The 14,059-nt window shown below is 42.9% G+C and overlaps 1 protein-coding gene across 1 annotated transcript in view; it reads left to right on the forward strand.

Annotated features, from left to right (window-relative positions):
* The window catches only part of zanl (zonadhesin, like), a 30,469-nt gene extending 16,726 nt beyond the window's left edge, over nt 1-13,743 (forward strand). The window contains exons 26-53 of the mRNA XM_054601072.1: nt 127-329; nt 610-754; nt 1,458-1,705; nt 2,033-2,210; nt 2,417-2,525; nt 2,617-2,711; nt 2,821-2,997; nt 3,750-3,958; nt 4,040-4,184; nt 4,321-4,418; nt 4,548-4,694; nt 5,335-5,499; nt 5,616-5,743; nt 5,849-6,120; nt 6,206-6,414; nt 7,283-7,427; nt 7,580-7,827; nt 7,915-8,044; nt 8,140-8,341; nt 9,251-9,412; nt 9,681-9,811; nt 10,592-10,794; nt 10,894-11,029; nt 11,339-11,476; nt 11,692-11,785; nt 12,335-12,379; nt 12,565-12,608; nt 13,392-13,743. Of these exons, the coding sequence (XP_054457047.1) occupies nt 127-329; nt 610-754; nt 1,458-1,705; nt 2,033-2,210; nt 2,417-2,525; nt 2,617-2,711; nt 2,821-2,997; nt 3,750-3,958; nt 4,040-4,184; nt 4,321-4,418; nt 4,548-4,694; nt 5,335-5,499; nt 5,616-5,743; nt 5,849-6,120; nt 6,206-6,414; nt 7,283-7,427; nt 7,580-7,827; nt 7,915-8,044; nt 8,140-8,341; nt 9,251-9,412; nt 9,681-9,811; nt 10,592-10,794; nt 10,894-11,029; nt 11,339-11,476; nt 11,692-11,785; nt 12,335-12,379; nt 12,565-12,608; nt 13,392-13,447 (4,262 nt within the window). The 3' untranslated portion in view covers nt 13,448-13,743. The remainder of the gene's footprint in view (nt 1-126; nt 330-609; nt 755-1,457; nt 1,706-2,032; nt 2,211-2,416; nt 2,526-2,616; nt 2,712-2,820; nt 2,998-3,749; nt 3,959-4,039; nt 4,185-4,320; nt 4,419-4,547; nt 4,695-5,334; nt 5,500-5,615; nt 5,744-5,848; nt 6,121-6,205; nt 6,415-7,282; nt 7,428-7,579; nt 7,828-7,914; nt 8,045-8,139; nt 8,342-9,250; nt 9,413-9,680; nt 9,812-10,591; nt 10,795-10,893; nt 11,030-11,338; nt 11,477-11,691; nt 11,786-12,334; nt 12,380-12,564; nt 12,609-13,391) is intronic.
* The last annotated feature ends 316 nt before the right edge of the window (nt 13,744-14,059 follow it).

Here is a 14,059-nt window from a genome sequence, read left to right on the forward strand (position 1 = left end):
TTTATGTCAGTAGGTAAACGCAACCAGGTGTTATTGGAGAATAGAACGCTTCAACATCCACCATCCTAACATTCATCTTTTAATCCTCCATCCTGCATCCATCCCTCCCTCTGTCCCTCCACGCAGCCCTGGCCTGTCCTCCCAACAGCTCCTACACTCTGTGTGCCAGTTCCTGTCCAGAGACGTGTCTCGGCGTGGTCGGGCCACCCGGCTGCGAGAATATGTGCGTGGAGGGTTGCGAGTGTAACCCGGGCTTCATCCTCAGCAACGACAAGTGTGTGTCGCTGAAGGACTGTGGCTGTGTGGACACCAGCGGGACTTACCACCCTGTGAGTGGAAACTACGTCCATGGGACCTAAATCACAAAGTCACAGTGCCTGACTCTACTGTATTCAGTCAAAGCATAGATGCACAATTGTGGAGAATATGTGAATGGAAACAAAAGTAGTGATACATTCCTGATTGGGTGTGCCAGATATGTATAATGTGCATATTTGTGTGTGTGTGTGTGTGTGTGTGTGTGTGTGTGTGTGTGTGTGTGTGTGTGTGTGTGTGTGTGTGTGTGTGTGTGTGTGTGTGTGTGTGTGTGTGTGTGTGTGTGTGTGTCAGGTGGAAGAAAACTGGTACTTGGAGGGCTGTGAGCAGAAGTGTGTGTGTCACAGTGGAGGTTTGATCCAGTGTCACAACAGCAGCTGTAAACCAACCACTGAGAGCTGCCAGCTGCAGGATGGAGAATACGAATGTCGTCCTTTGGGTATGTTAAACACACACAAACACACACAGTCATGTTTTCGTTACTTTTAGGGACATGACATTAATTTCCTGGAGATGAACTATTATCCCTTTACCATAAACCAAGTCTTTACCATAAAATGAAATGATTTATGTTATTGGGGCATGCAATTGTCCCTTCCAAAAAGGCGTGTCCCCACAATATGACTGTGATCAGATTTACCTCCTCAGTTTTACGCTCTTTTGAGGTGTTTTTTGTCGAAAAGGAGTTGATGGAAACACCGTTGCCAAAGAATTCCGATGTAGCAAACATTTCACTCACATGACCTATCAGCTGTTTCCACTGTTGTGGTAAATGCATGTCTTCGTCTCTAGTCAGCATGAAACATGGAGGGCCTGGGCACCGTAGTGTATCCGCTCTTTACCAGTTGATTGGAAACACGTCTAATTCAAATTTCTTTTTTGCGACAAATTCAGTCAAATAACCAATGGGCAACTTCCCACTGCATTTTTCTGAATTGGTCTTGTTTCAAAGTCTAGCCTCATTATCTCAGCTGATATTTTCCTAAATTAAAGTGTCTTAATCAAATAACTACACTGTAAACCTTGATGTAGGTTTTGCTCCAGCAGACTCCATACTGTGGGATGTTCCCAAGAACTCGGTCGTAATCCAGCACTGGATTTTGAGGTCGGATATTAGATTAAAATAATAATCTCTTGTTCAGGAAATGGAATCTGCTCAGTATCTGGCGATCCCCACTACACCACCTTTGACAAGAAAACCCACAATTACATGGGAGCCTGCTCCTACACACTGTCCAAACCCTGCAACGTCTCCTCCGGCTTGCCATACTTCACCGTGGACACACAGAACGAACACAGGGGAAGTAATAAGAAGGTCTCCTACGTCAGGGCGGTGGTGGTCAACGTGAACGGGGTGACCGTCATCCTCGGCAAGGGCCGCACGGTCCAGGTATGTTCTCTGACGGAGACAGCTGGTTCCTTTACAACACCAGCTTTTCTTAGTCTTCTATAAATGTGAATGTCCTTTGAGAAATCATCTTGGAGTCTGGGGAATGATGAGCATTTCAGTGGTTAGATTGGGGGGTTGGGGGCATGACCACGGGGAAATTGTGGATCGAAACTGAACATATATGAATATAATATATGGTTCGGATTATGTTCGAAAAATGAATAAACCTACATGTGTGCCAAATGTGTTGCTTTTATCACAATATGTACTCCTAGTGGCTCCACTATCTCTGCTCAGCATCAGAATAAACATCTATGTGTCCTCCAGGTCAACGGGACGGTGGTAGTCCCACCTGTCACCTCTGTCGGCGGAGTCAAGATCTACCTGAGCGGCAAGTTCGTTGTCCTGGAGGCGCCCTTCGGCCTGAGGGTGCGTTTTGACGGCAACCACCACGCCGACCTCACCGTGCCAACCTCCTACAACGACCTGCTCTGTGGCATGTGTGGTAAGAACCAGTCATGTCCCGCTTTAGGCTATTAGTAATAAAATCATACCTGAAACTTTAAACTCAACCAGGAGCGTTGTTTAACAACAACGGATTCCAATCCAAGTATTGTCTATGCCGTCATGTCAGCTACTTCCGACCCAAAACTACCAGGCCAACAAAAATACTATCACAGAGGCAACCAATAATGTTTGTTTTCCCGACAGGAAATTTCAATGGAAACTCCAAAGACGACAACTTAAAGCCGGACAACACACCAGCTGCCAACACCAATGAACTGGGGGACAGCTGGCAGGTTCCTGACCCGCGGCCTGAGTGAGTCACATCACAGAATACAAAAATATGTATTTTACTACAAAAATCATCACTTTACTCCATTCTGATAAATCCTCCGCCTCTTCTCCAGCTGCACCAACGGTGGAGAACAGGAGAACTGTGATAAAGACGTGGAGGAAGAGGCCAAGAAGCCCACCAACTGCGGCATGATCACGGATCCCAGTGGTATGACACCGACACACACACACAGACACACACACACACAATAGACCGATGCCATGGAGAAAAGGGTCATTGAGTAAATTGAGTTTGTCTCCTTGCGTCTGGTCTTCAGGTCTCTTTAAGCCCTGCCACTCCGTCGTTTCCCCGGAGCCGTACTTTGGAAACTGCGTGTACGACATGTGTGCCACTGGAGGTCAGACTGTGGCTCTGTGCCAGGCCATAGAGAGCTACGCTGACATGTGTGCTGCTGCTGGAGTCCCCATCGCATGGAGGAACAACACCTTCTGTCGTAAGTCTGCGTGTGTGTGTGGAGGACAAAGAGGACCTTTAGGAGTGTGTCATGTCATAACTACCAAGTTTATTACCAAAACCACAGTTACAGTTCATGTATTTGCCAAAGTGACCGAGGACGGCATATTAGGACCATTGTAGGTGAAATAAAAATACAAATACGGAGCCGGGATAGGGGTGTAATATGAAGAGAAAAACTTAATTAACAAGTAAAAAATGTAAAATGTGTGGAAAAAAAAGAATCAGAAATTCTATGAGATTTATTATTATTTATTTATATATCAGACGTCGCCGTTAAGTACTGCTTTATCATGAGCTGCAGAGTGCAAAATATGTCAGAATGTATTTATGTTCATAAAAGAACACAGAAAAAAACAAGATGGAAAACACTTAAATGTATATTTCAGGACCTTGGCCTGTCCCAGAGGCTGTCCTCACTTTCAAATGTATGACTTTATGACCTGAGAGAATATTCAATTTTTTTCTCAATTTATTTTCTTTTGTTAATCTGTCACTTTAATCTCAAAGAATATGCATATTTTTTTGTACATTTTCAACTTTAACAGCAAGGTTTGAGTTTGACGCTACATATATTGTCTGGATATCCTGCCTCTTGATATTTTGTATTGTGACACACTGACACAGGATCTATCAGTCAGGAAATCTTTGGCAACATTTAGAGTTGCTATGGTGAGAAAACTTTCATTTTACAAAAGGTCCTTCAAGCCCATCTGTCCTCCCTCCCTCCAGCTCTGAAGTGCCCCCCTGGCAGCCATTACAACCCGTGCGGCCCTGCCTGTGCCCAGCCCAGCTGTCAGGACCCCACGGGCGCCAGCGGCTCCTGCAACCGTCCCTGTGTGGAGGGATGCGTCTGTAACCCTGGACTCGTCCTCAGCGGAGACAAGTGTGTCCCACTCAGCGAGTGTGGATGCACCGACGGGGACGGACACTATAGACCGGTTAGTGTGGGCAGAGTTTTTTTTTGCAAGAAGACACGGTTGAGCAGGGGTCGAATTTATCTATGTGCACTATCTGTGTAGGTGGGAGACTCTTGGTTCACGGAGATGGACTGCTCTGAGCGCTGTAAGTGTAACGGCAACAACAACATCACCTGCGAACCCTGGCAGTGCAGCCCTGCACAGGAGTGTAAAGTTGTAGAGGGAGTGCTGGACTGCCACTCTACAGGTGAGACGGACTGGAGGACCAAACATTCACTACACCTTTCAACAACAACAAAATAATATTATTATATAAGAATATTTCTAGTTGTGTAAATTATCTCTTATTCGTCAAATGTGTTTTTCCTGTTTTCCCTCCTCAGGTAAAGGAGTGTGTCACGTGGCTGGAGATCCTCACTACTACACCTTTGATGGTGTGATGCACACGTTCATGGGCACCTGCACTTACACTCTGGTGGAGGTACGGGGGGATTTTCACCTTGAAATTTCTATTTCAACTTCCTTTTTTGCCTTGCCTGCTGTAAGTCATTCTGAAATAATAGGAAACATAATAGCACGTTGATGGAAATGTTTTTTTTTAATCCCGTAGGTGTGTAACACCACCAAGGTAACTCCCTTCAAGATCGTGGCTAAAAACGAGGAGCGTGGTCAACCAGAGGCCTCCTATGTCCGCTCTGTCAAAGTCTACCTGCCTCATGACACTGTGGTGGAACTGCAGAAGAGCCGCAGAGTTATGGTAAGGAACGTTATTAAATTTGTCTACAGAAAACTACGGAAGCCCTGAGAGGAAAGAGAAAAAAATCTTCTGGTGATCCATTTTGAAGATCTAAATTATTATCTCTCCTGTTCAAAGTTATTTTTTAAAAAATTTAAAACAGGTTAAAACAAATGTTTTTGTCAGAAATGTTTTTGTGTTGTTGTTGTAATCCTTATTTCAGCCACAAGAGACTGAAGTGCACCACTACCTGTGTTCTGAATAGAACTATATTGAAAAATGTTTTCTTCCGGGTGAATTTTGATTTACATAACGTGATAACACACAATATATGTCCCTTGTGTTTAAAGTGCATGGAAGAAAATATAAATGCTTTTAGTCTTATTTATAACACATGGCCAAAATAAGTAATACATCAACAAACACGAAAGATCTTTATTGAAATTTTTTTTTAAAAAGTATCCTGGCAAAACCTTTTTTTTTTGCCCCAATCCTTATTCATAAACACAGGAGAGAAAACTATTTGCACAGAAAATGAATCACCAGAATGTTTTTTTCCTCCCTTGCCTGTCAGGGCTTGTGTAGAAAAAACACTAATGGTAAACAACATAATGAAATGGTCAACGACTAACTGGCGTCTGTGATCTCTGTCTCGTCTTAGCTGAATGGACGGCGGGTTCGAACCCCAGTTTCCATCGCCTCGGCTGGAGCCAAGGTGATAACCAGTGGATCCTACAGTCTGCTGGACACGAACTTTGGACTGCAGGTGAAGTTTGACGGCATCCATCACCTGGAGATCACTGTCCCTGGAGAGTACTTCAACAAGGTATGAAGGCACTAGACACGTCTTACTGTCTTATTGTCCCTCCACCACATTACTTGGCGTCCGATCAGACCAACAAAGATCTCGTAATAAACCTGCTCCGTCTCCCTCCTCTCCAGCTGTGCGGAATGTGCGGGAACTACAACCATAACTCTTCGGATGACAACCTGATGCCCGACAAGAAACCAGCCAAAGATGCGATTGAGCTGGGCAACAGCTGGAAATCAGATGGGGACAGTGATCCTGGGTCAGTGGCTCACACATGGTGTAACTGTGATTATGTGGATAGCCTGAGCTATATCATGATCAAATCTATGCATGTTTTTTTATACTTTTACGTTCTCCCCTCCAGCTGCCAGCCAGACACTCGTCCAGACGTCCACCCCAACTGCACAGCCGAGGAGGAGAAGCTGTACGAGGCTCATTGTGCCGACATCATCCTCTCTGACCGCTTCAAGCCCTGCCACCCGCTGGTGCCTCCCGAGGCCTTCCTGGGTAACTGCATCTACGACATGTGCGAGTACGACGGCATGCAGGCGACGCTCTGCGACAACGTGGAGTCGTACGCTCAGGCCTGCCAGAGCGCCGGACTCACCATCAGCTGGAGGAACAACACCTTCTGTCGTGAGTACTGGTCACGCTCATCAACAGGTTAAACAAAGATTCTAGTCGAGCCATTTTTTTCACAATTGTACTCCCATCCCTCCAGCCATGCCCTGCCCTCCCAACAGCCACTACTCGGACTGCACCGCCCCTTGCCCCCCCACCTGCTCCGACCTCTTCCCCATGTTCTGCCACCTCCCGTCGACGACCTGCGTGGAGGGCTGCCAGTGTGACGCCGGCTACGTCCTCAGCGACAACAACTGCGTTCGCCTGGACAAATGTGGCTGTCTGGACTCGGACGGAGAGTACCATGATGTGAGTGGATCCGAGTCCGCCATAACAGGATGTGGTATCATAGAGCATCAGAGACACATGCAGGTTATAATTATTAAAGATGCTGATGAAATTTTCTTAGCGGCTCTTGGTATAGACCCAAATAAACGGAAGGGTCTATTTCAGTGTTTTTCTTAAAATGTTCTCTAATTTATGTCTTTTTAAAAATCATTCAGATGAAACAATGCCGATAAAAACAATGTATTCATTCATACATGATTACATTTACAATATGATTATATGGCACTTCTATTGAGTAAGTGGTTGTTTCTTACCTTTTGTTGTTGCCTTTTGCTTCTTTGTAGTTGTTTTGTTATCTTTCTGTGGGTTTTTTGTCTCTGGTTGTTTTGTTCCTGTTGCAGTCGTTTTGTGTTTCTTGAAGTTACTTTGAGTCTCTTTGTAGTCATTTTGTTTCTCTTTGTGTTTTTTTGCCCCTTTTTAAAGTCTAAGTCTCTTTGTAGTCTCTCTGATGTCTCTTTGCAGATGTGTTTCATCTCTTTGTAGTTGTGTTTGTCTCTTTAGAGCCTTCCTGTGTCTCTTTTTAGTGTTTTATGTGTCTTTGTGGTCATTTTGAGTCTCTCACTGGTTGAGTGACATTTTGTAGGTGAAGGCCATGGAGGTCCCTGACACTTTGTGCCCCTGGGCCTGGGCTGGGTAGGCCCGTTCAGTAATCCATCCATGCTTGGGAATTAAAGGAAAGATTGTTACACATATCAATATATCTTGTTTTCCTAAATGTAAACAAGTCTGTTGTGTGTGTGTGTGTGTGTGTGTGTGTGTGTGTGTGTGTGTGTGTGTGTGTGTGTGTGTGTGTGTGTGTGTGTGTGTGTGTGTGTGTGTGTTTGTGTAGGTGGGAGACTCATGGCTGACGGATAAATGTACTGACTTATGTACCTGCAACCTCGGTGGCAAAATCACGTGTAAGGACCACAGCTGTAATTCCAACTCAGTGTGTTCTCTGGACAAATATGGAGACGTCAACTGCAAACCCACCAGTGAGTCCACCACTCTAATCATCTTAAACTGGGATATCCCTACATGTTGTAGCTAGGGAGTGAACATTTTGAAGACTTTAAACCTTTAAAAAAATGTAAGTATTGTTTTAATTATAACCCATTGTGACTTTTTCCCTTACATCATCATCTAGAGTTCGACAAGTGCAGCGTCTCAGGAGATCCTCACCACAGAACATTCGACGGTTTCACCCATCACTTCCAGGGCCCCTACACCTACGTCCTGACCCAGGGCCACAACCTGCAGAACTCCCTGTCTCCCCTTGTGGTGAGGGGGAAGAACATCAGACGTGGGGGGAACAGGAGGGTGTCGTTCCTTGATCAGATGTACATCGACGTTTACGGCGTCAATGTCCGCTTCCTGCAGAAGAAGAGCGTCCTGGTCAGTAGTTGTTCTTTGACTTGTTGAAGCGTTTTTTTTTGCTTGCGTTAAAGAGCACATAGTGAAATTATATTGTATTCCTTCTAGCTGAACGGGGAGCGCGTTGCGCCTCCGCTCACTCCAGTTGAGGGTTTGACCATCACGATGAACTCCAGGCAGGTCCAGCTCACCACCGACTTTGGACTCACTGTACGCTTCGATGGCAAGAGTCGTGGAGGTAAGAGAAGAAGAAACCTCGGCCCTCACTTACTGACTTTGGCTTGTTTGTGAATCCATTCACCCCCCTCCTCCATCTCTCTGTGTGTGTATCAGAGATTATACTGCCCAGCACCTATAAGAACTCCGTCCGAGGGCTGTGTGGAAACTACGACGGCATCACCAGGAACGAGTACATGAAGCCGGACGGAACAGTGGTCAGGAACCTGAACACGTTCGGAGAGAGCTGGAGGGTCAGTGACCGACAGGCGGATGGACTGAAGATCTTCAACCTGCCTCACACAGTCCACGCCCACAGGTAAATCCACTACCAGGGTCACTGTAAATACAGATTTTAGAAATATTAGGATTCATGAGCATAGAGATTCATTCCTGACCTTGAAAACACATTGGTCATTTGATAAATTTTGAGGACATAGGTATATGTATCAGCAATTCAGTTTGTTAAGTTTCAATGCCCATTTTCAGACAGGTCAATGTGCATAGGTAAATACCTCTATACATAAAGATATGAGAGAGAGTAATGGTGATAATGAATATTAAGTAGAAAAAGGCTTGTTTAAAATGGATTGAAAATGAACAATAATAATATTAATAATGATAATTATTATAAAAGTAAGAATGAATCAATAAGAATACAAATATAAAGATATAAGCTAAAATTGAAAATAGAAATTAAATAAGTGAGAGATAGGGAAATGAAGAAAAAATAAATAGGAAATATGTAAATTAAGAAAAATGAAGTAAAATGAAGTAAAAATCAAATGTACTTTAAAAAAAGGAAAATAAGTAAAGGAAAAAAGACATCTCTATACGTTTACCCCTGCCCTTATTTATGATTTATTATTTTGACACTAGGATATGTTTGAAAGCTTTGGGGGAATAACTTATAACTGAACTTTATTTTTGAATATTTTACCACAGTTAGGGTCTTTATGTTGGGGGCTTGAATATCCACAGCTATATTAACAGTAATATTAATGTTAGAGATACCTTGTTATGGTGTAGGTCAAATGGATACTTGCACCAGATAGTGTTGGAAGAGGAAGGCTCAGAAGATTCCAAAATTCACTGCCAATCATAGTGATAACCTTGGAATTTCTAAGCAAATTTCTTGGGAATCCGGTATGCAGTTATTGAGAATGTAGCAGCTTTAATCATTTCTATTTCTTCTGTTCTTTCTGTCCTTTCTGCCATCTGTCTCCAGACGAGAGGTGGAGACTGATCCAGATTCAGGATTTGAGACGTCGGACTGCTCTAAGTCTCAGCTCAATGAATACAACAGCGCAGCTCAGTGTGGAGCGCTGTCCGACTCCAAGGGGCCGTTTGCCTCCTGCCATGCTACGCTGCCGCCCAAAACCTACCACGAGTGAGTTTTTTTTTTTTTCTGTGTGTGTGTGTGTGTGGGGTGTGGGGTGTGTGTGTGTGTGTGTGTGTGCGTGTGTGGGAGTGTGTGGAACTGTCCTCTGGAGAGAGTTACAGTGCAGTTAAAATTTGTGTATAACACATGATACACTTCATACCCTTCCTTCAAATTTAAATATGACTGTTATGTTGAGTTGGCTGCCTTTGCTCATGCTCTGTGTGTGTGTGCGTGTGTGTGTGCGTGTGTGTGTGTGTGTGTGTGTGTGTCTCAGTGACTGTGTGTTCGACCTGTGTGCTGAGGATGGCAGTGCGGCGCTGCGTTGTGCCAGTTATGAAGCGTATGCTGCAGCCTGTCAGGAGGCCGGAGTCAAACTGGGATCCTGGCGTCAGCAGCTGGACTGTGGTAAGAAGTATTCACATTATGAGGGAATAACAACAGTACAGTGATCCTTAGTGCATTGTTAGTATGAGGACTATGGAGGCCCACAGGGCACTTTATTAAAATGAATATGCAATAATCCAATTTTCATCTACACACACACACACACACACACACACACACAGATTCAGGCATTCTATGACCATAATTAAAATAAAAAATGGGAAAGCTAATTGACATTTAACTTTTACCTAAATAACACATTCATATGTGGAAAATTATAATGACATTGTTGAATTACTCTTTCAATTTCAAGTTTACATCATCGTTCAGATAATGTTAGCCATTTAATTACAATAGGAGTAGAACGGACATTCACATTCAAATCAATGTAGCCATTTTGAGGCCTCGAGTTCGGCAATTGCGCCGTCGCCATGATGTTTATTTTGCAACCAATGAATGGAAGTTACCATATTTGGAAGTGAAGATGGCTCTGGTAGCGGCAGACACCTGTCAATCACAGTAAACCCACCCTAAAGCATACCCTGATTCATGGTCTGTTTGACTCTAAATGGACCATAATTTACTAAATGAACATCATGCTGTAATGAAGAAGACTTGAAACTAGAGATTGAGACCATAAACTCATGTTTACAATATTTACTGATGGAATAAATCAAGAGAGAATTAGGGTTAATTATCATAGAATTCTATACAATCTGACTTTTTTTTGCAACCAGAGGTTTCCGCATGGTTGTGACTTCCCTCTCTCTCTCTTTCTCTCTCTCTCTCTCCCTCTCCCAGTCCTGACCTGTGATGCTAACAGCACCTACTCCACCTGCATGTCGCCCTGCCCCGCCTCCTGTGCCAACCTGGCGGCCCCCTCCGAGTGCGACACCACTTCCTGCATGGAGGGCTGCCAGTGTGTGGCAGGCTTCGTCATGAGCGAGGGCGTCTGCGTGCCATACCCCCAGTGTGGCTGCACCTTCCTCAACAGATACTACACCGTAAGAGGACTTGCAGAGTTACCGCCGGGTCTGTGTGTTTGTGTCAATGTGATCTTTTTTTAACCCTCCCTCTCACCTCTCTCCCTCCGTTTCCTGCAGCTGAAGGAGAAGTTTGTGACGGAGGACTGTTCCCAGGCCTGCGAATGCACCAGCACCGGCGCCGTGTGCCAGCCCAAGACCTGCCAGGGCGGTTTCGTCTGCACCATCTACGACTTCAAACGGGACTGCTACAAAGGTTATTAGGGAATTCAAATTCAAATTAATACACCGTCCACTCAATATCATTTCAGTGTAAACCCGACAGACTCGTCCCATATTTAGCCATACTGCAAGCCCTCCTCATAAACAACTAAAGAGGAATTATGGTGAATTCTATTAATTGTTTTGTTAATTTACATGTTTGCAAATGTTTCAGGGTGAAACATTCCCTCATAGCACACAAAACTATCAACTATGTATACTGATGATGCTTAAATTAGATTTGTGAGAGAAACACACAAGATCAAACTGTCATAAAGTAATGATGTGTGGTCAATCGTTGCAGCGAGTCCCTGTCTCAGCTACCCGTGTCTGAACGGAGGCAAATGTGATGAGGCCAGCAACAACACGTACACCTGTCAGTGTGCAGAGGGCTTCCAGGGCACCAACTGTGAGGTGGAGATAACACAAAGCGGAGGACTGGGTACGTCTGTTTCACTCATCAGGATCACAGTATGATTACACGACAGTCAGACATCTATATCAGACTTCTGCTGCTTACACTGTTAGAAAAACACAAACGTAAAATCTACTCATGGTACTATCCAAAGATTTTGATTTCATCATTCTTTTTAGATTTCATTGACTTTAATTTAAAAGTTGAAAGTTTGGGTTTAAAGTGATTCCTGTCTGTCACAGAAACCAAGTGGATTATCCTGATCGCGGTATTGGTCGCAGTCGTCCTCATCGTCATTGTGACCGCTGTCGCCTGCGCTTGCCAACAAAAATCCAAGTGAGTCCCAGCTAATTCTGTTCTGTGGCAATATCAAAGCTTTAAGTGTGTAGGAGGATGAGTACGGAAGAGGATTAGGGCCAAATGTAAAAAAATATATATTTGAGTTCTGAGAATAAAGTAGAAATATTTTCAGTTTAATGTCAGAATCTGAATCTGAATTCTGAGAATAAAGTGAATAAAATTTAAAATCTGAGTTTAAAGTCAGATTTCTAAGAATGAAGTCAGATTTCTGAGTTTAATGTTCTGATTTCAAGTCAGAATTTTGAGAAAGAAATCTGAATTTTGGGAATAAAGTCAGAATTCAAATACGTTTTCACATGTGGCCCTACTCCTTTTTCGTAGATGTGTGTGTGTGTGTGTGTGTGTGTGTTTGTGCGTGTGATCGTAGGTGTGTGTGTGTGTGTGTGTGTGTGTGTGTGTGTGTGTGTGTGTATCATGACTGCTGACAGACTCCTCCCAGTCTGAGGACACTGCTGCTGTCCTCTACTAAACACAAACAAACTCACTCTCATCAAGGCCCAGATAAAAGCTTCATTTCCATTGCAGATCACAAGTTTATGTAATTCAGAAGCAGCAATCAACTCTCAGGGGGTGAGAGAAAAATTACAGTGTCATCATCTTTTCTGGGGGGGGGATTTCTGGGAGCATTCTGTATCAGCACTGGGAAGGGGAGGCTGTGATTCACTGACATTCTTCGCTCTACCTTCACTATCTAAAGCCGTCTTATCCATCACCTTCATTTTGAAGTCGCTCACCTCATTTCTTTCTGTCCGCAGGAAATTAAAGAAAGACCAGAAAAAGATCAGCATGAAATCAACAAGTAAGAATTGCCGTTCCTGCTCATGGAGAATTAAGATTACTTAGGACTAATTTACTTTTAAAAATATCCGACACCATTTGAGTGTATACCCGATCTCAGTATTTGTTTCCTTTTTTTGAAGTTTAATTCAAGCTAAATTAAAAAATCCAATAAGACTACGCATCCTATCAGTGTCTTAAAGTGTCTAAAAACCTATTTTCTCACATCTATGTGTCTAAGTGATTAATGGAGAAAACAATTTTATTTATCTGTAATATTGTTTACATTATGTTGTCAGACACAAAAATGTTTTGTCTACATTAGTCTCTAAAAAAAATACTCACACTACAAATACTGCAGTTACCCTTTTAAACTAAATATAATTAAAATGGACCCCATAGAAATATGTTATAGTTAATAGTTATAGCAGTTGCAGGCTGATATCATGCATAAATGTATTAAAGGTTGCATTGATCCCTTTGCATATAAATTCAAATGTTAAATATATTTGTTTTAACTTTTTCACACTCACTTTTTAACAGTTTGTCCTTTGAATTCAGCTGTAAATACACGGCCCCAGGTGACTCTTTAATAGCCAAATATTAGAAGAAATTGGCCCCAAAAATATATATTTTGTATGTTTTGTGTAAAAAAAGGAAACTAGCTACAAGTATTTGCGTTACTTTAAGAATCTGTTATCTCCTAATAGCCTCCGAACGATCTGAATGTCAGCAGACAGATTCAACTGTAAAATTCTTCCTGGTAATTTATCTCTAATATCTATCCATTTTTTCCCTCTTACAGCTGTTCCATATACAGACATGGATGACCAGAAAAAGGATAAAATGACAACTATGTGATGACAAATGGTGTAACCTGAATGTAACAAATATACAAAACAAATGTAACCACCCGGCTTCTTCAACAGAACAATAAACCTTTGTTGTTACTATTATAGATATTGTTCATACGCTTATCTTGCTTTCTTAACTTATGCTTTTGAAGATGTCATTTTAGTCGCATGTGCACATTTAATTAACAGAAAAGTGGAAATCTCTGTGTGTGGCTTTTAAGTGTCTATGTATTTATGGAATGAAATGCGTGCAAAAAGAGAAAATGTGTGATTGTCTTTGTTAAAACGTTAAAGATTTCCATCTTCCCCGTCACCATTTACATTATTTCCTCTAAAATCCAATCAGAGCTCACTCAACCATTACTGTTCTGTAGAGAGAAAGTTCATTCCCATAGTATACAATAAATAGCTGTTGTCATAGCAAGTAAGACCAGTTTACTGTGAGACGGATCTAAACCACAACGGGACAGAACATCATAATCCCTCACATGAGCCTTGGACATGTAGAGGACACTGAAGGATGAAGTGGAGGCCGGTTAACCCTCTCTGTAAAACAGCTGCTCTGATGTCCGGAGAGGACAAAAAATGTCTTATACAATAATTCCACTGACCAAATCTT

This window comes from Anoplopoma fimbria, chromosome 7, assembly GCF_027596085.1.
Source record: "Anoplopoma fimbria isolate UVic2021 breed Golden Eagle Sablefish chromosome 7, Afim_UVic_2022, whole genome shotgun sequence".
NCBI classification, from domain to species: Eukaryota; Metazoa; Chordata; class Actinopteri; order Perciformes; family Anoplopomatidae; genus Anoplopoma; species Anoplopoma fimbria.